Genomic DNA, 27,859 nt, shown 5'->3' on the forward strand with positions numbered 1-27,859 from the left:
CTACATATTCATGCAACTAGAAGACATGCAATGTGTTGCGATGGAGATGGGTATGAGATGATGGCGAAACACCATAGCAAAAACCATCACAGCGAGATATTAATAAAGCAAGAAAACAACTGCATTTTCGCATTGTATTTACGTACTGAATTTTCAAGTGAATACCAACTGCAATCATCTCGACAGAACTTTTGGTAAGACATTTTGAGAAGGCTTATACCTTCTATAATATTTTTTTGAGGATGGTTGTTTCTTTATTCTATAAGTTTTTATCATAGTTACCATTAAAATCGTTTTTACGACACACTCCTATATTCAAAGGGTCTATGACCCAACTCGTTTTAAAAAAAGTTATAAAATGTATACTTTTTTAAAAAAGAGAACACCAGCTATATACACATCGGTTTCTGTCGAACCAACAACGAAACACTCTTTGTCGATGCTCTTTGGCAAATTATGCAAACTCTCGCATGTACAATTCCCAACAGCTTATCGGCTTCTGTCATTCAAAATACTTGAAGCGGATTCATTGGCCAGCAGGAGCTTGGATCGAACCCAGATCAGATCAAATCCTCCTTGATTTACAACATAAAACAGTATTCTACCCCCAGTCACACTACAATATTTGATAACTCGAACTCCTGCTAAACCAAAGTGATGTCTTACAGTGAAACTCCGATAGCTCGAACTCTCCGCTGATTAGGAATGCCTAATTTTAGTCATTTCTACTATAAAGACTCGCCAATAACTCGAACTGACTTTAATTTCCCTAGAGACTGATTTTCAGCTATTTCTTCTCGAATAACTCGAACTCCCTACTAAGTCGAACTGACTTCAAGTCCCCTAATCATGTCTTCTCATATGCAGCCTAGCCCCAGGCTTTCTGATCGGACTTGCTCACGGTTCATCTGCTAGCACAGGAAACCCGGTAAGAACGTCAGGGACTGGGCTGCACTATATGGGCTCGTCCCAGACCCCATGCTTCCTGGCGGTCCATATTCAAGCACAGGAAAACCTAAAAGAAAAGAAGATCATCTTTGAAGCTCGAAGTAATGTCGATTTCCTTTGGGTGTTTCAGTTATCGGAAGCCAAAATGCATCCACATTTCAAACAAAGTTGCACAAGGAAATCAATGTCCATGGGTTTAAAAAAAAAAAAAACAATAAATAACCGTAAATAAACATAAATTCAGGTTTGGAAATTTATAACCATTCACATGGCTTTTAGAGTTCAGGATTTGGAAATTTAACCTTTTTCCAGGTAGCCAATGCAGGCTAAAATACACAAATTCTCGAGTGTAACCTTATTTGAAATCAGTGTGTAATTGAAAACCTCTCTTACATAGATACACATCCCTGCATAACTTGCACCATTTCTATTTAAACCCAGTACTTCTCTCTTACATATAACCACAGGCTCCCAATCTGCGATCTACCTTACGACGATGTCTAGTTCTGGCAAGCAATCTTGGCAAACAGCGGTTTCTCTCGCATCGTGTAACATATTCGACGAGGCTCTTCATTATCTAATTCCAGCACGAGAACCATCTCAAGGTTGCCCTGAAGGAGACAAACATTATTCTACGCATCCGCATTACTGATAATAAATCTCGACAGTTTACCTGCAGCCTTTGAAGGTCAGCGATTCGTATCGCGGACTCAGCTCTTGAGAAACGCTGTGGAATAGTGCTTTCCTTGCCCGTTACCTTGGTAACGAGACAACCGCTGACACACTGCAGGAAGAAGCCAAGACATATCAGCATATCAACCTTGCGCTTCTACATGACATGACACAAGTAACGCAACAGAGGCTGAGTGACACTGTCACGCACTCGCATGTCGTATAAATCGTAACGCAATGCAAACTGTGACATGTGCAACGCAATTCGCAATTCTGAAGTTGCGCGGAGGACTGGGTAGACTTTCTAAGCGGACGACTGGGTAGACATTCCGTGCGCTCGCCCCAGGCTCTTTTAGACCATTTAGAAAAACGTCAGTCATTGGTTGATATGCGAAAAGCATGCTGGGACAATTTTAAAAATTCAACATGGCGTTGTAAACATTTGATATGATTGAAAGCTAGGGCAGGTTTAGATTCACAACATCAAAATTGAATTGAGTTGAATTGCACCTTCTAAAATTACCCCAGCATGCTTTTCGATTATCGACTCGACCCAATCCCCCGCGCAACGTAAGATTGGCGAATAGAAGAGAGGGAGTGCTTTGAAAACTCAACGGTAGAACCGCCAAAGAGCCGTTCTCGGCCGCCATTTTTTTTCTTTTTCTTCTTATAGGTAGAAAACAAAAAGAAAGGTATGGCTAACAAGAGCTCTTTAAAGTGGCATTCGCACGCGCGTCTGAGAAAGTTTGATGAAAAAGGAAGTTTGTACGTAAAATATCCCTAATTACTTCGCCCAAGTGTAATAATGCTCAATGCGTAGTACGTGATGTTTATAAAACCATAGATGACAAAATCCGCTTGATAGTAGAGCTGGTTAAAATGGGAACGTGTAGAAACAATAGTAGAAACATGTAGAAAGAACATGTTGCGTGACGTTAAAAAGTGGTAGGTTCCGTGACACTTTTGATAAAGGTCTGTAAACTAGAAACAAACAAAGCAACTGTGACGTCACAACTGTATTAAGAAAAGCTTGCACTTCAATCTACAAATGACGAATCAAATCACGTCTTTTACCTCAGGCATGTCGAATGTCACGTGGTAGTTGTCGGGGCGACAGCGCGCGGTGACGAGCAACGCGTTGGAGAATTCCGCCATGAAGACGAGTTCGACCACGACCCCGTCACGCTCATGTACGGTCACGGGGTCTTCCGGGATCTCTGTCACGCAATAAATAAATAAGGTTATGAAAAAAAATAGTGTGTGACACTTTACATTGACATTCGTGACGGAATACGTAAGGGATATGAATATGCTAGCGTGTGACACCTTGGCGTGACATGCGTGTCATCTACCACCACCCGGTCAGCGCTCATGTATGGTTACGGGAGCAACCAGGATCTTTGTCACGCAATAAATGCGTAAAGACCATAAATACAAGGAGTCATCTCGCTCATTTCTCGTTTCTCCCGACCCCTCCCCCTCCGCCGGCTTTGTTCCGCCTCGTTCCCGTGCCTCGTTACTCTGACCTGGTCCCCCCCCCCCTCCCCCGCTGGAACAAAAATAACGGAAGCCCTGTGTGTACCGACCATGCGCTGCTTTCCAGCCCTCGCTCCCAGACACGGCGCATGCTCCTTGCATGTGTACCGCTGTATTGTCAGCTAGGCACATGTCGTCGATCTCAGTGGTATGAATGTGCACGACTTGTTGTTTTCTATCTTCGGGGTCATAAATTTTCTCATCATGAATGGCTGGGAAAACGCACAAATACAAAATTACGCCTTTTGTATACACCTTTTACAATTATGTTCGACAATAGGAAAATAAAGCATTGCAAATGCCTGATACCAGTTGTAAAGGAAAAAAAAACAATTACTATTTTGTTTGTTTATAACACTCTATGCAGCCGTCAAGTATCCAGTTAGATCCATAACAGTGAATAAAAACTTTTATGCAAGGAAACAACATTATGCATCCTACTTGGGTCATTTTCTATTTTCTTTTTGTCGACCTTATTTAAAACAGGAATACACCTAGTCCAAAATAAAGGTAGACTTTAAGAAAATTGAAAAACACGACACGACAGACCTTTTTTTTTCGAAGACGGGCGTCAAAGTGAGGATTTACAGTAAGCAGTGTGAAACATGTCTTGAATATGTCCTTCATTCTGGTAAGAAATCCTGGGGAGAGCACGGTAAGTTTTACTTACCTTTTGAGAACTCAACTTTAATCTTGGAAAGCGGCTTAGTTTGGCCGATGAGCTTAATGAGGTGCTTGGCAATGAAACCATTTCTCTCATCCTCAGACTCGAATACTGAATTCTGCGGTAAACTGCAAGACAAAATACGTGGAAATAAAAATAACGATGATGACTAACTTGAAATGTTCCGGGGACAAATGGTCTAACTAAATTTAAAGTAGAGTAAAGTATCTATAGGAGGCGAGAGAGCCTCAGTAGGGGAGGGGTGGGGTAGGAATACCTCTAGGAGGGGAGAGACAGCCTCAATGGGGGAGGGGTGGTGTAGGAATACATCTAGGAGGAGAGAGACAGCCTCAATGGGGGAGGGTGGGGTAGGGATACCTCTAGGAGGGAAAAGAGCCTCAATGAGGGAGGGGTGGGGGGAGAAGTACCTATAGGAGGCGAGAGAGTCTCAATGGGGGAGGGGTGGGGTAAAAGTGCCTCTAGGAGGGCAGAGACAGCCTCAATGGGGGAGGGGTGGGGTAGGAGTGCCACAGGGAAGGAATACCTTGTAAGGTCTGCAGGACAACTATGATATTTGATGAATTATGGAAGAATAAACAATATACAGATAAAAAAAAGTGGAAACGAGCATTCAGATAAATGAATCCAAAACGAAATATTCAACCCAGATGGTCCTTTTTAAAAAACATGACAGTCTGTGCCCTGGTTCCAAAGCCGCGAACGTCTCTGTATTCGACTAGGTAGACAGTCTGGGGTCTGGTTCCTTTTAGATTGCGAAAATGGAAAAAGGGAAAACTGCCCTAAAAGCCTATTATTCACTGCAATTCTTTTTCCGCAATGACGTACTTCGGAAAATCATCAATCCTAACCACCACCCCACCCCCCTCCCAGATACACAACATGACTCACCATCCATGGATCACCAACACATTCTTCTTGGTTACAATTGGTTTCCTACCCACCCGTCCCCCCCAGACGCACAACATGCCTCACCATCCATGGATGACCAACACATTCGCCTTGGTTACAATCGGTTGGTAACAGCCGTTGTCGACTGGTATCGTCTCGATTGGCTTATCGTTTGGCCTTGAACGTAGGTTATATTGAAGTAAATAAGAGGTATTTATACAATAATCAATAACAAGACATTTGAAGTGATGAACCATAGGATATAATATTTAATTGAAACAAAAGGATTTAATTGAAACAAAAATGAGCTACAATAGTCGATAACATGCGACTCTACGATAGCACTTGGTCACATACGATGTACGACACACTCAATCACGTATGATGTATGGCAACACTCGATTACGTACAAGGTACGGCAACAATCGATAACGTATCACGTACAATGTACGGCAACAATCGATAACGTATCACGTACGATGTACGGCAACACTCGATCACGTACGATGTACAACAACACTCGATTACATACGATGTACGACAACACTCTATCACGTACGATGTACGACAACACTCGATCACAGAAGATGTATGTCAACATTTGATTTTATACGGTGTACGGCAACACAAAAAATCCAAACAACAGTATTATACTAATATCGACAGGAAAAAATCTCCTACTCACGTTGTTCGACAGCAATCGAGGACGATGATATTTAGTTTTGCTTCGCTATTCTGCATGGTCTCCAACACTTTCCACGCGGGCAGGTTTTCCTGCGGATGATACCTGACAGAGAACAACAGACAATTATTATTGATACTCGTTATAATCTCAGACCCGTGGTAGTCCCGCAATAGTCCCGCGGTGTCCCAAACTTAGATGACCTTTTCCGTTGTGTCGACCGGCTTATAATTCTAACCATTTATATCAAACCCGTGGTAATTCCGTTAAAATACCGCGGTGTACGAAATCAGATAAACCTTTCCAATACGTCGAGAGATACCCTAACAATATGTATAGCAAACCCGTGGTAATCCCGTAATAATCCCGCGGTGATGTCCCGTACTTAGATAAACTTTCCAATGGGTCAAGAGATAACCCTAACCATATGAAAATCAAACCCGTGGTAATGAGGTAATTATCCAGTGGTGATCCCGTAATAATCTCGCGGTGTCCCGTACCTTTGTTTGGCCAGGGAAGGGCTTTAGACTAACCTTTCTGTGGCGTCTATAGGCATAAGATAGCCCTGTCCATTTATCTCAAAGCCATGACCCGCAAAGTAGAAGAGTGCATAGGTGTCTTTGACCAGCAGTTTGTAGAACTCATCCAGGGCGAACTCCATCTCCTTCAGGGTGAGATTCACAAGCGAAACAACCTGGAGACAAACGAAGGAGACGCGCGTGTACACGCAGCCTCTTTCAGATTTCTGTCACGCGACTAGTTAGCAGCTACTACTATAAACTCGTAAAAGTTTTAACAGGTTGTAAAAATAGGCTTTGTCTACTTCAATAGGTGTTCAGGGGTGTCTAGACAGAGCCGTAGCAGGCACACGTAAGATTGCGGGGGACACAATACAGAAGCATTAAGAAAATATTGGGGGCACAGCCACGCCCCTGCAGGTCATTTCATTATAATTTAAAAAAATATCGCCCCCCCCCGTGCCCCCAGTGCCCCACCCCCAGCTACGGCCCTGCTAGAGAAAAACGCAGGGTGGGGTTCAGAGTAGTAATTCTGGCCACTGATCAATTGAGTTCAAATCGGGATCCTTAAATCTGGTGATAGGTCACTAGATCCATCAAGAAACTACCTAGTCTGATACATTATTCCAAGGGTGGATGAGTGGTTGGGGGAAAGGGAGGGGGATAGTGTTTTAACTGGTTAGTGGGGATCTATTCACCTTAAAGCCTATGCTTCTTAATACGCCTGCCAAGTCGCACACATCATTCAGAGGATGGAAGAGAGTGTTGAGGTGCTGCGCCATTTTGTAATCTTTGTTGCCGATTAGTAACGCCACCTTGTCATTTGCTACAACATAGCACAAGGCCTTGATAATTAAAGAACCTGTCTCAAGCACACAGCCAGAGCTACTCTGACGTTAGACTGTGGCGTGTCCAGAGAAAAATGCAAGATTGGGTCCAAAAGCAGCTCAACGATTGCCCAGGCCAATCGTTCACTAGACCCATCTAGATCTATACCTAATGCCTGCCCAGGTCAATAGGTCACAAGACCCATCTAGATCTATACGTCATGCCTGCCCAGGTCAATAGGTCACAAGACCCATCTAGATCTATATGTCATGCCTGCCCAGGTCAATAGGTCACAAGACTCATCTAGATCTATATGTCATGCCTGCCCAGGTCAATAGGTCACAAGACCCATCTAGATCTATATGTCATGCCTGCCCAGGTCAATAGGTCACTAGACTCATCTAGATCTATACGTCATGCTTGCCCAGGTCAATAGGTCACAAGACTCATCTAGATCTATATGTCGTGCCTGCCCAGGTCAATAGGTCACTAGATCCATCTAGATCAATACGTCATGCCTCCCAGGTCAATAGGTCACTAGACCCATCTAGATCTATACGTCATGCCTGCCCAGGTCAATAGGTCACTAAACCCATCTAGAACTATATGTCGTGCCTGCCGAGGTCAATAGGACACTAGACCCAACTACATCTATATGTCATGTCTGCCCAGGTCAATAGGTCACTAGACCCATCTAGATCTCTACGTCATTCCTGCCCAGGTCAATAGGTCACTAGACCCATCTAGATCTATATGTCATGCCTGCCCAGGTCAATAGGTCACAAGACCCATCTAGATCTATACGTCATGCCTGCCCAGGTCAATAGGTCACAAGACCCATCTAGATCTATACGTCATTCCTGCCCAGGTCAATAGGTCACAAGACCCATCTAGATCTATATGTCATGCCTGCCCAGGTCAATAGGTCACTAGATCCATCTAGATCAATACGTCATGCCTGCCCAGGTCAATAGGTCACTAGACCCAACTACATCTATATGTCATGTCTGCCCAGGTCAATAGGTCACTAGACCCATCTAGATCTCTACGTCATTCCTGCCCAGGTCAATAGGTCACAAGACCCATCTAGATCTATACGTCATGTCTGCCCAGGTCAATAGGTCACTAGACTCATCTAGATCTATATGTCATGCCTGCCCAGGTCAATAGGTCACTAGACCCATCTAGATCTATATGTCATGCCTGCCCAGGTCAATAGGTCACAAGACTCATCTAGATCTATACGTCATGCCTGCCCAGGTCAATAGGTCACTAGACCCATCTAGATCTATATGTCATGCCTGCCCAGGTCAATAGGTCACAAGACTCATCTAGATCTATACGTCATGCCTGCCCAGGTCAATAGGTCACAAGAACCATCTAGATCTATATGTCATGTCTGCCCAGGTCAATAGGTCACTAGACTCATCTAGATCTATATGTCATGCCTGCCCAGGTCAATAGGTCACTAGACCCATCTAGATCTATATGTCATGCCTGCCCAGGTCAATAGGTCACAAGACTCATCTAGATCTATACGTCATGCCTGCCCAGGTCAATAGGTCACAAGACTCATCTAGATCTATACGTCATGCCTGCCCAGGTCAATAGGTCACAAGACCCATCTAGATCTATACGTCATGTCTGCCCAGGTCAATAGGTCACTAGACTCATCTAGATCTATATGTCATGCCTGCCCAGGTCAATAGGTCACTAGACTCATCTAGATCTATATGTCATGCCTGCCCAGGTCAATAGGTCACAAGACTCATCTAGATCTATACGTCATGCCTGCCCAGGTCAATAGGTCACAAGACTCATCTAGATCTATACGTCATGCCTGCCCAGGTCAATAGGTCACAAGACCCATCTAGATCTATACGTCATGTCTGCCCAGGTCAATAGGTCACTAGACTCATCTAGATCTATACGTCATGCCTGCCCAGGTCAATAGGTCACTAGACCCATCTAGATCTATACGTCATGCCTGCCCAGGTCAATAGGTCACAAGACTCATCTAGATCTATACGTCATGCCTGCCCAGGTCAATAGGTCACTAGACCCATCTAGATCTATATGTCATGCCTGCCCAGGTCAATAGGTCACAAGAACCATCTAGATCTATATGTCATGTCTGCCCAGGTCAATAGGTCACTAGACTCATCTAGATCTATATGTCATGCCTGCCCAGGTCAATAGGTCACTAGACTCATCTAGATCTATATGTCATGCCTGCCCAGGTCAATAGGTCACAAGACTCATCTAGATCTATACGTCATGCCTGCCCAGGTCAATAGGTCACAAGACCCATCTAGATCTATACGTCATGTCTGCCCAGGTCAATAGGTCACTAGACTCATCTAGATCTATATGTCATGCCTGCCCAGGTCAATAGGTCACTAGACCCATCTAGATCTATATGTCATGCCTGCCCAGGTCAATAGGTCACAAGACTCATCTAGATCTATACGTCATGCCTGCCCAGGTCAATAGGTCACTAGACCCATCTAGATCTATATGTCATGCCTGCCCAGGTCAATAGGTCACAAGACTCATCTAGATCTATACGTCATGCCTGCCCAGGTCAATAGGTCACAAGAACCATCTAGATCTATATGTCATGCTTGCCGAGGTCAATAGGTCACAAGACCCATCTAGATCTATACGTCATGTCTGCCCAGGTCAATAGGTCACTAGACCCATCTAGATCTATAAGTCATGCTTGCCGAGGTCAATAGGTCACAAGACTCATCTAGATCTATACGTCATGCCTGCCCAGGTCAATAGGTCACTAGACCCATCTAGATCTATACGTCATGCCTGCCCAGGTCAATAGGTCACAAGACCCATCTAGATCTATACGTCATGCCTGCCCAGGTCAATAGGTCACTAGACCTATCTAGATCTATACGTCATGTCTGCCCAGGTCAATAGGTCACAAGACTCATCTAGATCTATACGTCATGTCTGCCCAGGTCAATAGGTCACAAGACTCATCTAGATCTATATGTCATGCCTCCCCAGGTCAATGAGTCACTAGACCCATCTAGATCTATACGTCATGCCTGCCCAGGTCAATAGGTCACAAGACCCATCTAGATCTATACGTCATGCCTGCCCAGGTCAATAGGTCACTAGACCTATCTAGATCTATACGTCATGTCTGCCCAGGTCAATAGGTCACAAGACTCATCTAGATCTATACGTCATGTCTGCCCAGGTCAATAGGTCACAAGACTCATCTAGATCTATACGTCATGCCTGCCCAGGTCAATAGGTCACAAGAACCATCTAGATCTATATGTCATGCCTCCCCAGGTCAATAGGTCACTAGATCCATCTAGATCTATACGTCATGCCTGCCCAGGGTCCCCCAGGGCGTCGCAGTACAAGCGAAGCGTCCCACCTAACACAGTGTGGACTTCTGGGTATTCGGGTTGACTTGTGATGATAGGCCGACCTGAAAAGTAGAAAGGATAACTTGCAAAATTATACACGAACGCGCACTATAAAAGGGACTTGCCTTAGGCAAGCTGTCATTCGTCATTTCACATCACTGAGTGCAGAGCTCCGTAGAGAAAAGCCAGAAAGCTATTATAGAGTTCAAAATTATCCAAAAACGCACCATTGAAGTTAACACAGTCTACACAACAACCTTTTCTTGTAACAGATCGGAAAATAGTGAGGATAAGATAGGTTTTGATGTGATGAATATTTCAAATTCGTTGTTTTACGTGCGCGAGCACCTGAATGACGCCATTTCAAATTAGCGCGCGCGCTGTGTTTGATTTCTCAATGACAATTTTTGTTCTTGTTTTTGTAGAGAACTGACTCCAAACACTTTTCCGAATATGTCTTAAAGTTCTTTAACATTCTCTTGTACTTTGAAGTTGTCGTAGTTTGTCCTAAGGCTTAACGTTTTGCTGTGTTTTCTTCTGGCCGTTTCAGAGGTCCTCACTCAATGAAGTCTAGCTGTAAATGACGACGACTTGCGTGAGAGCTTGCAAAAAAGAGGGCTAGACCGGTATGTGGCACTGAGAAGAAGGGGGAGTGGAGAAGTCTCAATCTCGAGTTTTTGTTTACGAAAGTTCCGAAGTCTTGATTTTTCAAAATTTTATTTGTCATGGAGCCTCGCCTTTTATTCCTACTACGGTCTCGGAGTCTCTGATTTTTAGACGCGATCTCGGAATATCGGAGTTTGATTAACAGGATCTGTTTTATGTTGATAGTTGTTGTTGTCAGTTCGGTACTGGACTTGCACGTGATCGGGAATAGCCTAATATACCAAGCCAATCATACTCCAACATAGAAAAAAAAACATGTGACGTTCTCTTGGGTGACCGTGCCGGTATTTATATTTATTTTACCAGAAACATGATTCTCATGGGCGCGCGCTCTTATCTTCGACATAACGACATGGACATAACGACATAAGAGAAAAAACATGTTTTTTTCTTTTATGTTATTATGTCTATGTCGTTATGTCGGGCTAAACATAGTGAGCGCGCCCATGTCGTTATGTAGTTATGTTGCTAGTGTGCACTAGGCATAAGAAGAAAAAATTCATCATCGAGTCTCGCGCTTGCAGTTTTATCGAACAAAAGCTCGGGCTCTGATTCCGAAATTTGACTAAAGTCTCAGGCTCGGATTTTGAAACGCGGGTCTTGGCGCCTCGGCAATTTTCGGATTTACCCATCACTACCCCTAGAAGAGCCGTGACAGCTAGTGACATAAGCTGAGCTTCTCAAGCCAGTGGACCGGGATTCAATCCCATGCCAAGTCAGCGATGGATTTTGTCAAACATGTGAAAACCTGTCTCTTTCAATTCAAAGTCCCTAAAAGGACATTAGACTCCACCTTGGAGCTATTAGTTATTAGATCATAATCAATCATCTGAAAAGGGGCAAATCGTTTCAAGGAAAAGACAGGATATCAAAAACGAGGGCTGTGTCATTTGTTTACCATTGATTCTCTTTAAGGAGGAGCATCCTATTACCAGCTTCATGAGACAGCTATTATCGTTGACACTCTGAAACTCACATTAACTAAACTTGATATAACCGTACCATTGATTTCTCCCTATAGTAGCAGTTTTATATCAAGGATGTGATGCTATAGACCCACTTTAGTAAGTCTAACAGAGTTGAAGCTACAATAGCAGCCAGCTTTATACTTACTGAACTGATGTGTTTCCGAGGGATTTTGAAGAGATAGCTTTGCCCATTCAGTAAACACATAGTCGCCATTAGAGTTTGCAACACGACATATGTAATGCCCCTCATCAAGCTTGGAGACATTCTTAACACGAAGGAGGGAACCAGTTTGCCCTGAAAATTCAACGTGGTATGGATGAGTCATGGATACAATGGGCGGGGGGGGGGGGGGGGCAGGGCTCACGCCCATAGGTCCCTTGGGGTACTGGGGTCAAATGCACCCCCACGCTGCCTAGAAAAGTTTTCTCCTTATTTAGGGATCCACCAAAGGTGAGTGCAATTCGAGAATCTCTTTGCGGGTAATATGGAAGTGAAGCTTCGATTGAGTTCAGTAATTTTAAACTTTTAATTAAAAGCCTCAATATACAGCTTACAGGCTTCTCTCTATTAAAGAAGACAGGTATCTCATGATCATCCTTTCCATCCTATCCAGGATCAAAACACAACAGACTTGTGTTTGATGGTGATAGCTTACGGACTGCAGTAAATTTTAGAAAAAATCTAATTATGATTTTAGTGATACCTCTTAGAGTTACAAAATGTGTTGACCACACCCAATGTGCCGTCTATTAAAATACTGTAACAACAGGTAAATTCGTTGCTTTTGGATACACCTGTGCTATTCCATAGTGTTAAGATTGGATTTGCCAGTGATCACCTCCATCTGTTTTTATGGTAGTCAACCCTCCCATCTGAGATTGGAAGTGGGTTGTATAGGCCAACAGTTAGTCCCCCCTCCCCCCTCCCCCCTTCCCCCCACAAAAAAAACTGGCTTATAAATACATATCACAAGTGATGACATGAATGATGTCAACTACACACCTTCTAAAGCTTTCTTGCTCTTAAACCATTGGTAGTTTAGAGGCTGGTGACCTGTTGCACCACACGATAGCACAGCATTTGCTCCTACAGCAACCATTATATTTCCTGGTTGCCTGGTAACAACTGGATGTCCTTCGGTGAGAAAAAGTGGCATCAAGCTTTGGGTGGGCTTGTAAAGGGAGTGTTCATTGGGGGTAGGGGGTTGTCCATGGAATAAGGACTCCGCAGGAGAGACTCTGTTTTGTTATTGAGTAATTGAAGATAATGACCAAAATTTTAAAAAGAACCAAAAGTTTTCTCTCAACTGACTATTTGTAGCCAAGTTGTTTGTTTTAGTAAGCCTTATCAATAATATCATTTTTATCTAGTTTTCTTCCTCTTTTTTAAAGCCTTCATGTAGCCACTGATTCGAGAAACACATCCTTTAATTGCAAAACAAATAATAGTACTAGAGGATTTGTTTTTCAAGTCAGTGGCTAAAGATAGGATACTTTCATGCGAAGCTCTATCAGCCCCTCCCTCTCCATCAGCCCCTTCCTCTCCATCAGCCCCTCCCTCTCCATGGCTCCCCCCTCTCCATCAGCCCCTCCCTCTCAATGGCTCCCCCTCTCCATCAGCCCCTCCCTCTCAATCAGCACCTCCCTCTCCATCAGCCCCTCCCTCTCCATGGCTCCTCCCTGGTCTCCATCAGCCCCTCCCTCTCCATCAGCCCCTCCCTCTCCATCAGCTCCACCCTCTCAATGGCTCCTCCCTCTCCATCAGCCCCTCTCTCTCCATCAGCCCTTCTCTCTCCATGGCTCCCCCCTCTCCATCAGCCCCTCCCTCTCCATCAGCCCCTCCCTCTCAATGGCTCCTCCCTATCCATCAGCCCCTCTCTCTCCATCAGCCCCTCCGTCTCCATGGCTCCTCCCTCTCCATCAGCCCCTCCCTCTCCATGGCTCCTCCCTCTCCATCAGCCCCTCCCTCTCCATGGCTCCTCCCTTTCCATCAGCCCTTCTCTCTCCATGGCTCCTCCCTCTCAATGGCTCCTCCCTCTCCATCAGCCCCTCCCTCTCCATCAGCCCCTCCCTCTCCATCAGCCCCTCCCTCTCCATCAGCCCTCCCTCTCCATCAGCCCCTCCCTCCCCATAAGCTCCTCCCTCTTAATGGCTCCTCCCTCTCCATCAGCCCCTCTCTCTCCATCAGCCCTTCTCTCTCCATGGCTCCCCCCTCTCCATCAGCCCCTCCCTCTCCATCAGCCCCTCCCTCCCTATCAGCCCCTCCCTCTCAATGGCTCCTCCCTCTCCATCAGCCCCTCTCTCTCCATCAGCCCCTCCCTCTCCATGGCTCCTCCCTCTCCATCAGCCCCTCCCTCTCCATGGCTCCTCCCTCTCCATCAGCCCCTCCCTCTCCATGGCTCCTCCCTCTCCATCAGCCCTTCTCTCTCCATGTCTCCTCCCTCTCCATCAACCCCTCCCTCTCCATCTGCCCCTCCCTCTCAATGGCTCCTCCCTCTCCATCTGCCCCTCCCTCTCAATGGCTCCTCCCTCTCCATCAGCCCCTCTCTCTCCATCAGCCCCTCCCTCCCCATGGCTCCTCCCTCTCCATCAGCCCTTCTCTCTCCATGGCTCCTCCCTTTCCATCAGCCCCTCCCTCTCCATGGCTCCTCCCTCTCCATCAGCCCCTCTCTCTCCATCAGCCCCTCTTCATGGCTCCTCCCTCTCCATCAGCCCTTCTCTCTCCATGGCGCCTCCCTCTCCATCAGCCCCTCCCTCTCCATCAGCCCCTCCCTCTCCATCAGCCCCTCTCTCTCCATCAGCCCCTCTCTCTCCATCAGCCCCTCCCTCTCCATGGCTCCTCCCTCTCCATCAGCCCCTACCTCTCCATTGCTCCTCCCTCTCCATGGCTCCTCCCTCTCCATCAGCCCCTCTCTCTCCATAGCTTCTCCCTCTCCATCAGCCCCTCCCTCTCCATCAGCCCCTCCCTCTCCATGGCCCCTCCCTCTCCATGGCTCCTCCCTCTCCGTGGCTCCTCCCTCTCCATCAGCTCCTCCCTCTCCATCAGCCCCTCCCTCTCCATCAGCCCCTCCCTCTCCATCAGCCCTTCCCTCTCCATGGCTCCTCCCTCTCCATCAGCCCCTCCCTCTCCATCAGCCCCTCCCTCTCCATCAGCCCCTCTCCATGGCTCCTCCCTCTCCATGGCTCCTCCCTCTCCATCAGCCCCTCCCTCTCCATCAGCCCCTCCCTCTCCATGGCTCCTCCCTCTCCATCAGCCTCTCCCTCTCCATCAGCCCCTCCCTCTCCATGGCTCCTCCCTCTCCATCAGCCCCTGCCTCTCCGTCAACCCCACCCTCTCCATGGCCCCTGAGTTAGTAACATATCCACCAGATATTTCACTAACCATATAGAAGTTGAATCATGGACTGCTTTTTATTGCTTTGTGGCAGTTTCTGTACCCAACCTGATAGCTCATCTAGTGTGACACTGCGTCGAGCCAAATCATCAAATAATTCCTGAGTAGGACTCCTGCACTTCAAGGTTGCCATGGCAAACGACTCAACTTGGTGAGCTCTGTACATATCTGGTGGCATGACATGGATTAGTTCCCGCCAGGTAGGAGTATTGCTCTCATCAAGAATATGTGCTAGCTTCTCTCTTAGAACTTTTGGAAGATCAGAGATTGTTGGACAGCATGCAGCCATACTCCTAATGGACCTGACTCTGAAAAAAAAAAATAAGTGCTTTTTACTCTATTAATAAAGTGGATCGGTGGAGTGTGGAGTGAAGTTTGATAAAAATAGATGGAGGTAGTCAGTATAAACTTATTAAATTTATACCACTTTACAGTGGAAAAAATGCCAAAATACTTGTTGATGCTTACAGAAATGGGCTAAAATTGACCAGAATATGATGGAAATAAAACGAAAACCCTTTAAAAACATAGCGGAAAACAAGAGAAATGTTCTAGGTCTGCTATACAACACTTCAAGTAAAAGATTTCCAATAATATCCAGAACTTACCACGCTCACGCAAAATATACGTTCATGGCATCAAAGGGAACACGATTCCAAATTCATGACCAACTTATTATTTGTGCTTGAATATATCGAAACCCCATTTGGTTTATTTTGGAAGGTCAGCGGGCATCCATCGTAGGTATGCGTTCTTGTATACAAAGTTACTGTGGGGAGAGGGGAGATCAGTACTTTCCTTACAGCTCCAAAAAACATAAACGTCTTACGACAGTCAAAATCTAGTATTTACCTGGAAATAATATTTATTTAGAATTCTATTTTTGCATATTTTACATTTAGTTTTGATTTTGCTTTGTGAAACGTATCGTTAATTTAAGCCAATTTATCCCTCCCCCCGTGAGTGCATTAACACTTCCGGTGTCTGGTTCAAGGAAGTTGTAAGCTGTAGTTTTCCCCGAAATTTTCTCTTTTGTCAACGATTACGTTGTTCCTAAAGTTGTCTTTTTAGCGTAACCAGGGAATAAGCTGAGTTGTTATAACACTGAACCTTTTTAACCTGGGGAAAGTTACTTACGTAAATCCGGATAGTGGAGTGAATTTTTGCTGAAGCGAAGACAAATCCTTCGGGATATTTCTTGAGTCCTGCAGACAACCAAACAACCAAAACACAAAAAAGGTAAAACTTCCTCATACTTATTTGATTCATGTTTAATATCGTGTTTGAGCTTTTTTAATTTGCACTCTTTAATTCTATAACAATGTCGATCATTTGCAAACGTAGAGAATAAATAGTATTTTTGAATTACTTACTTTTAAAAGCAGGAAGTCATTAGAAACCCTAAATTGAATATTCCTCTTCAAGCCAAACCTATCGATGGCAATAAAATGGGGTCAATTTATACCGATGATTGTTTATGTTTTCTTGCAGTCCCTGTCATGGCGCCCAAATATGATAAACAGAAGTATTATAATGCTCAAATACGTGAGCTTCCTTACAGTATAATACACAAGCTGTCGGCCATGCTGGATGATCCATACAATAAGACCTTGAACTGGCAAGGACTGATAAGTGTTATGCCAGAGGGTTCCTACTCTCAATTGCAGGTAATACACACAGCAAATGCGGCCAAGGGTCAAGCAGGGGATGGGGGGAGGGGGTAGAGGGGCAGGTGTAAGGTGTGAGGAGGGGTGAATAGCGGTATGTAAATCCGCCGATCCGCTACATTTTCGGGGCAAATCCGTGGATCCGCAAATATTTTTTAGATCCGCATGGTTTGACAGATAAACAATAGCATCAATTGAAATTCGTTTAAAATCCGAAATTCGACCGTCAAACAGTCAAAATCCGAAATCCGTGCCCAAATTGTCAACAGATCCGTGATCCGCCATATTTCCAAAATCCGTCAATCCGCTGAAATAATCATAAAAATCCGTAATCCGTGAGCATTTCAGTACTGAATCTGCCGATCCGCGAACCTATTTACCCCCCCCCTGTGAGTATATATATTGCATATTTAGCCAAGAGTTGAGCCAGGGGGGAGGCGTTGAGCCAAGGGGGAGGGGAGGGAGAGGATGTGAGGTATCTCCATTAGGTTCAGCTAACTAACATCCACAAGTATAGACACTTCATCTCTACTACATGTCTAATATAAGAATGTAAAAACTTGGTGGATACTGTGAGGGAGTGGTGAGGAGTTGTGTTCCAACGATAAACATGTACCCTGCATTTATGCACAATAGGCTCAGTAAATATAGAACAATAGATGTAACAAATTTTTTATGCACTAGCGACTCATAGTAACATTAGATTACTTGATTTTACCATTTTCCAGGTTTCCCAATTTGGACTTGCAGCTATGCGCATGGGTGGTAGCCCTACCGAGTGCCTTCTTCAAGACATGAGAACAAAATGCAGGACAGTCAAGCAGCTGGTGTCGTACTTGGAGCTAATGGAGCATTCAGAGGCTTTGGAATTACTGAAACCTGATGGTAATCACTGTTTGTCTCTGTGTCCACCCGTCATCTGGCCATCCATCCATCCATGCCCAATTTTTGTTGTACTTTGCTTTACCCTATACAAGCTACGAAAGGCTTTCATTTTTACGATAATATACAAAACAGTATATCTCAAAGTAATTATAAGCTAATGTAGACTATTCTAGGTCCCCAGGGACGTCCAACCACATAATGGGTACATACATCCCACCCAGTTTATTCCTCCTAAAATGTTTTTACACACTTGGTATTTTGCTGGGAAATGTTAAAATGGTCGCTGACTCTTGCAATTGTGTATACTGTTGCTCTTTGTTATTACAGAGCCCCCTGTCATCACAGAACAACCAATGTCTCTTCCAGTACAAGAAGGCTTGAAGCTGGAGCTCACTTGTAGAGCCACAGGCTTTCCTCCCCCTCAATATCAATGGGTGAAAAATGGTGCAGAATTACCTTATGGGTGTGACTCCACCCTGACCATAGACAGGGTATCCCGACAGGACCAGGGCAAATACTTCTGCATCATAAGCAACAGGATAGGCTCTGTTAAGACTTATGAGGTTGAAGTCAATGTTCTGAGGGTGCAACGTAAGTGATACATTATTTAGCAACTTTAATGAGTAGACCCAAGGGGGTAAATACTTTACAAATGAGACCAGGTACCATGGGAGGTGCTGCCCTATAATAACGGAAAACCCTTGTGCAGTGATCTGTGGATTTGATACTAAAGAAGCCTTATTTAACAGCAATGTCTCTAAGTTCCTTGCATTTCACATTGACACTGATAGCATCAGAGCTTTTTTAGTGAATTTTGCCAAGGTCAACCAGGGGTGAATCTAGCTTTTCCCTAAAGGGGGGCTTTGGCTTAGTGACAAAGGCGGGAGGGGGGAATTTTTTTTTTACATACAGCTTTCTGGCAGCCCAAAGGGGGGGATGTTAAACCCCCTAAACCCTCCCCCTAGATCTGCTACTTTCATCCTTAGATTTATTTGTGAATGTTGGGGCAAAGACTACAAGTTTGAGGACACAAAAGTCACATTTAATATATTACATGCTGTTACTCACATATTTAAGTGAATTCTCTCCAATTTGATGTGAAATGAGCATATTAAAAGTATTTACTAGCCATCTCAATACACATAATTTTATATGTAGGATATATTTGATAAAGTGCCATGTGTTGTGACACTTAAGCTGTTTATAGCACTGAACTGGCAGATTGTGTATATACTATACAAAACAAGATATGCTAGATTGGTCCAACAATTTTTGGCTTCAGTCAATCATTGGTAGTAATAGATAGTCATCATTGACACTAACAGGTACAGTACATAAATACTTTATCAGTAATTTGTATAATATCCTGATATTTTTACTAGGTCATGAACAAGAAGAGGAGACGCCCTTACCTGAAAGTAAGTTTTAGTGGTACCTTTTTTTGTGAGAAACGTGTGTCCAAATTGTCCTGATTTTTTACAGGTTCATCCCTCCCTTACATCACTCAACAGCCCCAGTCTGCTCTCATTCCTATTGGACACAGATATCACCTCACTTGTGGAACCAAAGGCCCTGTCAAATTCCAGTGGTTCAAGGATGGCTTCAGGTAGGACTGTTTGCCATCTCAAAAAAGATATTCTCCCATCTGTACTTATATGCTTCCAGTTAACAGGCAAGAAAGAATCCAAGGAAAAACTTGTTCTTTGTTTTCATTAGCTTACACAAAGCAGTGATCCCTTTGTTGGTTCAGGGCCGTTGCAGGGGGTGTGGCACTGGGGGCATGTGCCCCCCTCCCCCCCAATATTGTAAAAATTTATAAGGAAATTACCAGTAGGGGCGTTATGCTTCTCATTGCTTATTTGCTTTTTCCTGGCAGACTTCAATTATGGGTGATTATATTGAAGTTTCCTTGCTAATAAAATGTTATAATACTTCTCAATGCTTGTTTGCTTTTTCCTGGGAGACTTCAATTATGGGTGGTTATATTAAAGTTTCCTTGCAAATAAAATGTTATACTTCTCAATGCTTGTTTGCTTTTTCCTGGCAGACTTCAATTATGGGTGGTTATATTAAAGTTTCCTTGCAATTAAAATGTTATTCTTCTCATTGTTTGTTTGCTTTTTCCTGAAAGACTTTAATTATAGGTGGTTATATTGAAGTTTCCTTGCAATTAAAATGTTATTCTTCTTATTGTTTGTTTGCTTTTTCCTGGTAGACTTTAATTATAGGTGGTTATATTGAAGTTTCCTTGCAAATAAAACGTTATGCTTCTCATTGCTTGTTTGCTTTTTCCTGGCAGACTTTGATTATGGGTGGTTATATTGAAGTTTCCTTGCAAATAAAACGTTCTTCTTTTCATTGCTTGTTTGCTTTTTCCTGTCGGCAGATTACATGAGGGGCAGCGGCCTAATCTCCATTTTCCCACATTCAACTTCCAAGATGAGGGCAACTATACATGCCGTGTGTCCAACACCGCAGGCAATGCCCTGTCTGCAACTGCTACCCTGCAGGCCTGTATGTACTTAATTTATTTTTCTTGATTTATTTCAACTAGGTACCGATATCCTTAGGCCCATAGTACATTCTTTGTATATTATTGTTTATTCCTTTCAACTACTGGTGTTACTGAATGCCACATCAAGATTCTTGTTGATACAGTATTTTTTCTTTTCTCTTCTTAGTACCGGATCAGCTTGACATAAATGCTGGACAGCATCCAGGTATATCACATTAATGTACAGTATAATCCATTCAAATCAACAGCTTCTAGACAGTTAAATATTACATAATTAATAGATAAGTAAGTAGATGAATAAATGTTCTTAAATAAATAAACATGAGCGAATAGATAGATAAATAAAATAACCTTACCTTGAGAAGGGCATTTTCATATAGTTTTTTTTTCTTTCTCTTTCTTTATTTCTTTTTTTTTTTTCGTTTTTTTTCTTTTTTTTTTATGCATGTTTTATTTAAAAGGCCAAACTTCATTAATCCAAAGTGTAGCTAACCATTATTTTTAAATTGTTGTTTCAAGATGTAGGTAGATCTATGGAGTTATCCCAGACAGGTGAGACAACAGAATAAGAACATTTTAAGAAGTCCCAAAATAGTAGAAATTATTCCAAAATATTTTCCTACATGACCAAACCCCATTAATATTTGTTGTACCTTTATTATACATTAGCTATATTACGTTATTTACCTATATTGTTTAATTATAAACCCTTTTGGTCCTCACTTAGAACCTGAAGCAACGGAAAGGCTATTAGCTAAAATTTGCCTCTATTCTCTTGGCTAAGGAAAACACAGACAAACTTTAACACATGCAAACTTAAAGCCACATTATCACCAGTTTACTTCCGGAGGTCCGATGGAAACCTCAACCGTTAAAAGACAAAAGAATCTATTAGAATCCGATATATTTAACAGGCCATCCGCTCTAAATTATCAATCACATCCTCAAATAAACTTCCAATAGACACACTGTTTTCAAGTTTTTGAAAAACTTTTCCGTTAAAAATCATCAGATATTGTTAGGTAATCGACCGGAAGTAAACTGGTGACAATGCGGCTTTAAAGACAAGCAAATTTCAACAAACCTGGTTAATAGTACTCTTGCACTTCTGTGCTTGCATGAGCCATTAGCATGTGCAAAGGAACACTCATTTTTAAGGATTTTGAGTTACCAAGAAATTGTTCAAGAGACTTAGTACCATGATTCAAGGAGAATACAAGATATGATACAAAATAAAAAGGATAACTAGGGGAAGTGTAAAAGGGAGCAAGGACACTTGGAGTGCTGTTCGCAAGGCCAAATAAACCAAACTAATTTATTTTTATGCTTAATCAGGTTTGACTAGCTCTTTCTTGTGTTAGGATTGCATTTGCACTTTGCGTCTCTGCTTAGAGACAAACTTAATGATTGGCGTTTTGATTGCAGCTGCAGACAAAGTTGCCTTGGTGATCGGTAACCGTGACTACATCAATCTACCTGAGGATGGCTCTCCATTGGTCCATTCGTGTAGTGATGCTCAAAGACTGGCTTCTGTCCTCAGGAAGAATTCCATGAACTTTAAAGTTGTGTCAATGGTGGGTTGACCTTGTCTTGAATGCTGCTAAATGGGTTCTCCCCTTTGCAAAAAAGAGGTGACCAGGCACGTACCCAGGATTAGCTGGGGGGGGGGTGCAGTCATAGGTATCATATGAAAAAAGCCTAATATTTGAAGATTCCTTGTGGCCCACACCCTGTGCAACGCCCTGTGTACAAGCCTGAATGACAGTGACCAATCAGGTCCGTAGCCAGGACTATGACAGCGACGATGATAATGACAAAATGATGATGATAACAGTGAGGATGATGGTGAGGACCATGACATAGCTCGAGTATCAGGCAATTTTATTTTTCTAAAATTGAAGAGTAAAAAAAATAAAAATAAAACAGTACACGGAAAAAAAGATGTCACTCGGGCAAAACGGTGGTGGTGATGATATTGATTATGGTGATGATAGTGATGTTAATGATATTGATGGTGATGATAATAAAGACGATGGCTCTTGATTATCCTCGCCAGGTTAACTTAACCCGAGTAGAGATGGACAAGGCTATCAATTTATTCCTCGACCTCCTCGGTGAAAATGTTTACGGCTTGCTATACTTCGCCGGCCATGGCTTCGAGGAACAGGGCCAGAACTACATGGTTCCTATAGACGCCGAGAGGGACTGGGCCCCTGACGAGGCGGTCTGTGTACAGAAGGTGTTCGAGATGATGCATGCGCGCGGCACTCAACTGAACATCTTCCTTCTGGACATCTGCAGGAAGAGGTTGGTGGCGGTATGAGCTCAGTTGTACGATCTTTGTCTTTCCAGCAAGAGGGCCAGGGTTCAATCCCAGATCTGGTCAACTTGGGATTTTTTCAGACTGTGAGTTCCGGTCGTCCCCTCGGATAAGAACGTTAAGCCGGGGGTCCCGTCTCTCACTGCACATTATTAACCTGTGTTAAGAGGCGTAAAAAAACCGCTGGGGACGCTGGCCCGTGGTACCATCTTCAGTGACAGTGCTTGCACACAAACCCACACTGATGGTTGTTAAATGCGTGGAGCAGTCCGTATCTACAAACTGACGGGTAAAGTCAGTCACATGATAAGCGCTCTTGATCGTGTCTAGCGATGTTGATTTGCGTTTGTGTTACACAAATACTATGCCTTTTTATTTCGGGGGTATGAGGGCGTGGTTTCATGGGTATACTAATCTCCCGTTCCCCTTTAGAAGGGACGTCAATTCAATATGTATAAGTCACGGTTACCCACCACCGAGGTAGCCTTGTCCGAATTGAACGAATAGACATGTTATGTTGACATGACATCAAAATTTCTGCGCGCATCTTATACGTGTCCTCCAGAGCCGTGACGAGTCAGGCCTACAAGATGGAAACCTACTCCTTTCCATTTGACGCCCAGCTCGTCACTGGATACGCCACGTGAGTCAATCTGTCACTACATGTTTTTTTACACATTGATTTCTGCTTAGACGACTCTGATGGTGGCTCGGATTAGTTTTGTGGAAGCTCGGATTAGTTCGGTGGTGTCTCGGATTAGTTCGATGCCGGCTCGGATTAGTTCGGTGGTCACTCGGGTTTGTTCGATGGTGTCTCGGATTAGTTCAATGCTGGCTCGGATTAGCTCGATGTCGGTTTAGATAAATTCGATGTTGGCTCAGATTAGTTGGATGCTGGCTCGGATTAGTTCGATGTTAGTTTGGATTAGTTCGATGTTAGTTTAGATTAGTTCGAAGTTGGCTCGGATTAGTTCGGTGGTGGCTGGGGCTAGTTCGATGTTAGCTCGGATTAGTTTGGTCGGTGGTGGCTCGGGCTAGTTCGGCGGGGACTCGGATCAGTTCAGTGGTGGCTCGGATTAGTTCGGCGGTGGATCGTGATCGGATTATAGTAGAGGTGGTTGGCTCGGATTATGCCTCGGGTTTGTTCGATATTGACTCGGGACTTTCTCGCCCTTCTAGCTGTAAAGGGAGCGATGCATACGAGCGAAAGAGTGACAGTAACGGCATTTATATGAAGCATCTCCTGAATAACATCACGTTGGACGTGAAGGTGGAAGACGTACTGCACCGAGTCGCGGCAGGTATGGCGTGACACGAGAGAGAGCGTGACGTGCCGTGACACCTTGTGTGACAGCGTACAATGATGTGACATAATATTACGTATTTCGTTACACGATACGCGAAAGAGGGTGACGTGTTTGGGGTGCATTGTACGCTGTCACACTGTATCATTACATATTTCGTTACACGAAGCGCGAGAGAGGGTGACGGGCGTGACAAATCACATTTGATAGTGTATGAGTGCCGTAGTGTCGGACGTAAATTGCCCATAGCGTGACATTTCGTGACAAATCGTATGACATGCCCACTTCCTTGCCCGCAGACGTTGAGGACGAGGTCGCTATGGATGAGTACACAGAGCGTCAGCGACCCCAGTACGATAGCAAGACTTCAAGCTCTTTCAGTCTCAGGGACCCTGTGGATCCAAAACTGAGCCCGCAAGAGGAGCGAGAACAGCGCAGCGGTATTTGGCTGGAGTTGCATAGTAAGTGGCTATTGCGTCACCCTCCGGATTCTCCACTAATAGTGTATTGTGCTGCTTACTGGACCTAGATGCCGGCAAGGGCATTTGGACACCCATAAATATTTCAAACACGTTGCTTTCGTCTGAGTGGTCTATACGAGAGTTGTGGCTCTGGGGTCTGCCGCAAAAGCAGAAAAAAGATTAGATTCCCTGCATGAGTTTTCTTGAACCATTTTAGTTAGCACCATGATTCTAGCCAGGCCCGTAGGCTGGATTTGCGTGGGAGGGGGAGGGGTGCGTTTTGAAGACTCCCTCACCCTGCTTCCTGTCGTCACTAATGCTTCCCATCTACCACAGGGTTACCAGAAAAGCACGTGATCGAGCACCGTGGATGCCGGGTCGAGGTCCGGTTCGAGCACACTAACTGGCTTTCTAACGTAATCGTGGTCTGTCTCCGCGTGCTGGAGCTCGGCGAGACAAAGATCTGTGACGCGAGTCTCAGTTTGCGGAATCTGCCACAGGTAAAGGCCATGTTTTCACGCGCAAATCTCAGTTAACGGAATCTGCCATAGGTAAAGGCCATGTTTTCACGCGCAAATCTCAGTTTACGGGATCTGCCACAGGTTAAGGCCGTGTTTACACACGTGATTTTCAGTTGACGGGATCTGCCAAAAGTAAAGGCCATGTTTTCACGCGTAATTCTCAGTTTACGGCACCTGCCACAGTCGAAGTCATCTTTTCACGACTGAAAGAAACAAACAAAGAAAAAAAAACGGAGAGACGGAATGGTAATTTTCTTACTCCATTTGCTACCCCTTCACGTTGGCATATACTCGCGCGTAAGAAGCGCAAGTTGAGGTTTCTGACCAGTGTTCTGTTTCATCTCTTACGCCGTTCTTGTTTCTATTTCCAGGACTTTCAAGACTGCCATTTTCACCCGTCGACGACAAACATCTTGAGGCAGGTCGTACCGGTAAGACCGCTGAGCGCTTAGTGACTACAGGCTCAAATCATCTTCAACCCGAGGCTCCGGTATAAAAGGCGATCCCACGCACTTGTGGGGGAGGGGGGCTCTTAGTTGTCTCTGGTCGTTTAAGCGACATGGTCTCTATTCTACCCAACTCTACCTTCCTGCGCAAAACTTTCTGTGGTCGCTCGTTTATTTTCCACATAAGAAAACAGCGAACAAAAAAGCTCTGCACATGAGGATAAGTAAACACAAAACCTATTGAGAAAAAATCTTGCCAAAAATAACAAGGAAATGTTGTTAGAATAATTCTTTTTTATTTCGCGCAAAATTTCAAACTCTTCATTTTAACGTTGAATAACAAAGGTTTACTAAATCTCGTTTAACAACAACCATTCAAGCCCAATGGTTTCTAGGCAATGTTACAAATGATAGCAGGTACAAAAGGGTCGGTCTTATTCCTTTCATACCAAAACATAGTAACACTGAGGCATCGTCACGCAAACGATGGTGTGATATCACATGTTGTGATGCAACTTTATTCTTGTTTACACAATTTATGATACTTTGTATATTGTCACGCAGTGTGAAATATGTTCAGGGTTGTCATTTTTTGGTTGGGGTGTTGTCATGTGATTATAGACATTGTCATGCAACCGCTGATTTCTTGTCTTGCAGTCCTTTTTGTTTTGTTGTCACGCAACCTTTATAGCCCTTAATATGTGGGTGCTGTTACGCAATATTTATGTTACTTGTTACTTGGGTGCCGTAACGCAATCTTTAAGTCACTTAATACTTGGGCGCTGTAACGCATATTTAAGTCAATTGATACTTGGGCATTGTAACGCATATTTAAGTCAATTGATACTTGGGCGCTGTAACGCATATTTAAGTCAATTGATATTAGGTGCCGTAACGCATATTTAAGTCAATTGATACTTGGGCACTGTAACGCATATTTAAGTCAATTGATACTTGGGCGCTGTAACGCATATTTAAGTCAATTGATACTTGGGCATTGTAACGCATATTTAAGTCTATCGATACTTGGGCGCTGTAACGCATATTTAAGTCAATTGATACTTGGGCATTGTAACGCATATTTAAGTCTATCGATACTTGGGCGCTGTAGCGCAATCTTGTTGCTGTGCTGTAACACGATCTTACGTAATGTGTCACGTTATTCCAGCGGGAGTATCAAGACGAAATTCGAGCACGTACATGGAAGATCGACTCCTCCCCTGAGAAAGAGCCTGCCCCAGTCCCTGTCGAGCGGATAAGCGAAATTTACAACATACAAAGGTTAAAGGTGAGATCGAGATCCTGACCCACCTCCCCCTCCCTCCCTCGGGGGAAAACCATGTGTGGCGTATTCGCCTTGGGAGATAATTTAACCTGAATCATACGCACAATCGTCAACCTCCCGCGCCAATTGTAAACACAGGAAGCCCAGTTACTTAAATGGGACTTTTGATTTCTTGCAGAAAAACCTGACCTTAACGATCAAGTTAAAGTATGTGCTACGTGGATGCGAAGAGCCAGAGAGCAAATACGAGATCAAGGCCTTTAACATCAAAGAGTTCGGCATTGCTATGGCATTTTGCTAAAAGAGACGGCTTCTAACAACGAGGAATTCGGCATTGTTACGGCATTTTGCAAAAAGGGATGAGCTTTAAAAACGAGTATTACATATTCTGGGTGATATTCACCCAATATACCCCCTGTAATCCGCCCCTGATTGCTACAGCTTGTATCAAGAAGCTCGAGATGTTTGAAAGGCGTGAAATTATACAAAGGATCGCAGTTTTTATAGCATTAATTAAGCAGGCTTCAGGCGCGTACCCAGGATTGGCCGAGGGGGTGCGCTGTCATAGGTATCATATGGAAATAGAATAGTATTTAAAGATTCCTTAATAAGAAATGACCCACTTTTCAGCCGCCAAGGGGAGGTGCGAGCGCCCTTCAAACCCCTCTGTGTACGCGCCTGGGCTTTGAAAATCCTCACGAGTACCCACGAGTAGTTTGCCACCGCTACATAGCAGACTGCCACGCCCTCTGGATACTGCCAAACTGTAAATGAGGAAGTAAAAAAATGTAACGTCGGTACATTATATTATATGACTACTACTATGAATTACAAAGTAATGTCTTCCTTTTCGTGTTGAAATAATTTTTATGTAAAAATATTGAATATTATAATCGACATAACATAAAGTAGAAAAATGATCACACATAGACGGGCGTAGCAAGGGTTTTGGCTTAGGAGGCCAAAAATACAGTAAATGTATGAGACATTATCTAAAATACAGGAGAAAATGCATTGAAAGTCCCTTTTGACCCCCCCCCCCCCCCCCCCCTGTCAACAATCCTGGCTACGCCGCCGCATAGATAATCGTGTGTACTAACTCTAAACATCTTTGCTGTTTACGTAAACAGTTGTAAATAGGTCTGAATCCGCATATGAAGAAAATAAAAACAACATATTTACATGTGTTAGCAGGTTACTCCTTTGTTAAAAGTTTTCGCCAGAGGTCATTCGATTGCAGTTTTGGCCCACAGAATAAACTTTAGCGATTAA

At 43.9% G+C, this 27,859-nt stretch overlaps 2 protein-coding genes and 1 long non-coding RNA gene across 3 annotated transcripts; 1 reads left to right on the forward strand and 2 right to left on the reverse strand.

Moving 5' to 3' along the window:
• Positions 1-231: 231 nt before the first annotated feature.
• LOC5508963 (mucosa-associated lymphoid tissue lymphoma translocation protein 1) lies at positions 232-15,930 on the reverse strand. Its single transcript, XM_048727937.1, has 15 exons — positions 15,792-15,930; positions 15,172-15,491; positions 12,793-12,924; positions 11,935-12,084; positions 10,117-10,217; positions 6,628-6,819; positions 5,945-6,105; positions 5,415-5,516; positions 4,814-4,906; positions 3,827-3,948; positions 3,207-3,368; positions 2,695-2,837; positions 1,622-1,732; positions 1,436-1,559; positions 232-1,015 (listed from the first exon to the last, which is right to left on the reverse strand). Exons 2-14 carry the CDS (start codon positions 15,470-15,472, stop codon positions 1,449-1,451), a joined length of 1,881 nt encoding a protein of 626 aa, XP_048583894.1. The 5' UTR covers positions 15,473-15,491; positions 15,792-15,930; the 3' UTR covers positions 232-1,015; positions 1,436-1,448.
• A 276-nt stretch (positions 15,931-16,206) lies between these two features.
• LOC5508964 (mucosa-associated lymphoid tissue lymphoma translocation protein 1 homolog) lies at positions 16,207-27,770 on the forward strand. The gene is made up of 18 exons (XM_048727640.1): positions 16,207-16,421; positions 16,673-16,850; positions 17,579-17,735; positions 18,063-18,326; positions 19,118-19,153; positions 19,218-19,341; positions 20,122-20,249; positions 20,417-20,455; positions 20,770-20,802; positions 21,676-21,824; positions 22,307-22,557; positions 23,136-23,213; positions 23,750-23,871; positions 24,174-24,335; positions 24,672-24,835; positions 25,228-25,287; positions 26,471-26,590; positions 26,766-27,770. Exons 2-18 carry the CDS (start codon positions 16,683-16,685, stop codon positions 26,886-26,888), a joined length of 2,178 nt encoding a protein of 725 aa, XP_048583597.1. The 5' UTR covers positions 16,207-16,421; positions 16,673-16,682; the 3' UTR covers positions 26,889-27,770.
• On the reverse strand, positions 21,538-24,771 carry LOC125563028. Its single transcript, XR_007308059.1, has 2 exons — positions 24,632-24,771; positions 21,538-24,492 (listed from the first exon to the last, which is right to left on the reverse strand). It is a non-coding gene; the product is annotated as an uncharacterized LOC125563028 (long non-coding RNA).
• Positions 27,771-27,859: the final 89 nt, after the last annotated feature.

The sequence above is a fragment of the Nematostella vectensis genome, chromosome 5, assembly GCF_932526225.1.
Source record: "Nematostella vectensis chromosome 5, jaNemVect1.1, whole genome shotgun sequence".
Taxonomy (NCBI): domain Eukaryota; kingdom Metazoa; phylum Cnidaria; class Anthozoa; order Actiniaria; family Edwardsiidae; genus Nematostella; species Nematostella vectensis.

What these genes read in the sequence shown, in the direction of transcription:
- LOC5508964 (XM_048727640.1), top strand. Translation starts at nt 16,683, where the DNA reads ATGGCGCCCAAATATGATAAACAGAAGTATTATAATGCTCAAATACGT. An exon ending in AACTGCTACCCTGCAGGCCT is followed by an intron (nt 20,250 to 20,416) that starts GTATGTACTTAA and finishes TTCTCTTCTTAG; the next exon opens with TACCGGATCAGCTTGACATA. An exon ending in TATTTGGCTGGAGTTGCATA is followed by an intron (nt 24,336 to 24,671) that starts GTAAGTGGCTAT and finishes CATCTACCACAG; the next exon opens with GGTTACCAGAAAAGCACGTG.
- LOC5508963 (XM_048727937.1), bottom strand. Translation starts at nt 15,472, where the DNA reads ATGGCTGCATGCTGTCCAACAATCTCTGATCTTCCAAAAGTTCTAAGA. An exon ending in CCCTGGGGGACCCTGGGCAG is followed by an intron (nt 6,820 to 10,116) that starts GCATGACGTATA and finishes GTCTAACGTCAG; the next exon opens with AGTAGCTCTGGCTGTGTGCT. An exon ending in CTCGATTGCTGTCGAACAAC is followed by an intron (nt 4,907 to 5,414) that starts GTGAGTAGGAGA and finishes CCTACGTTCAAG; the next exon opens with GCCAAACGATAAGCCAATCG.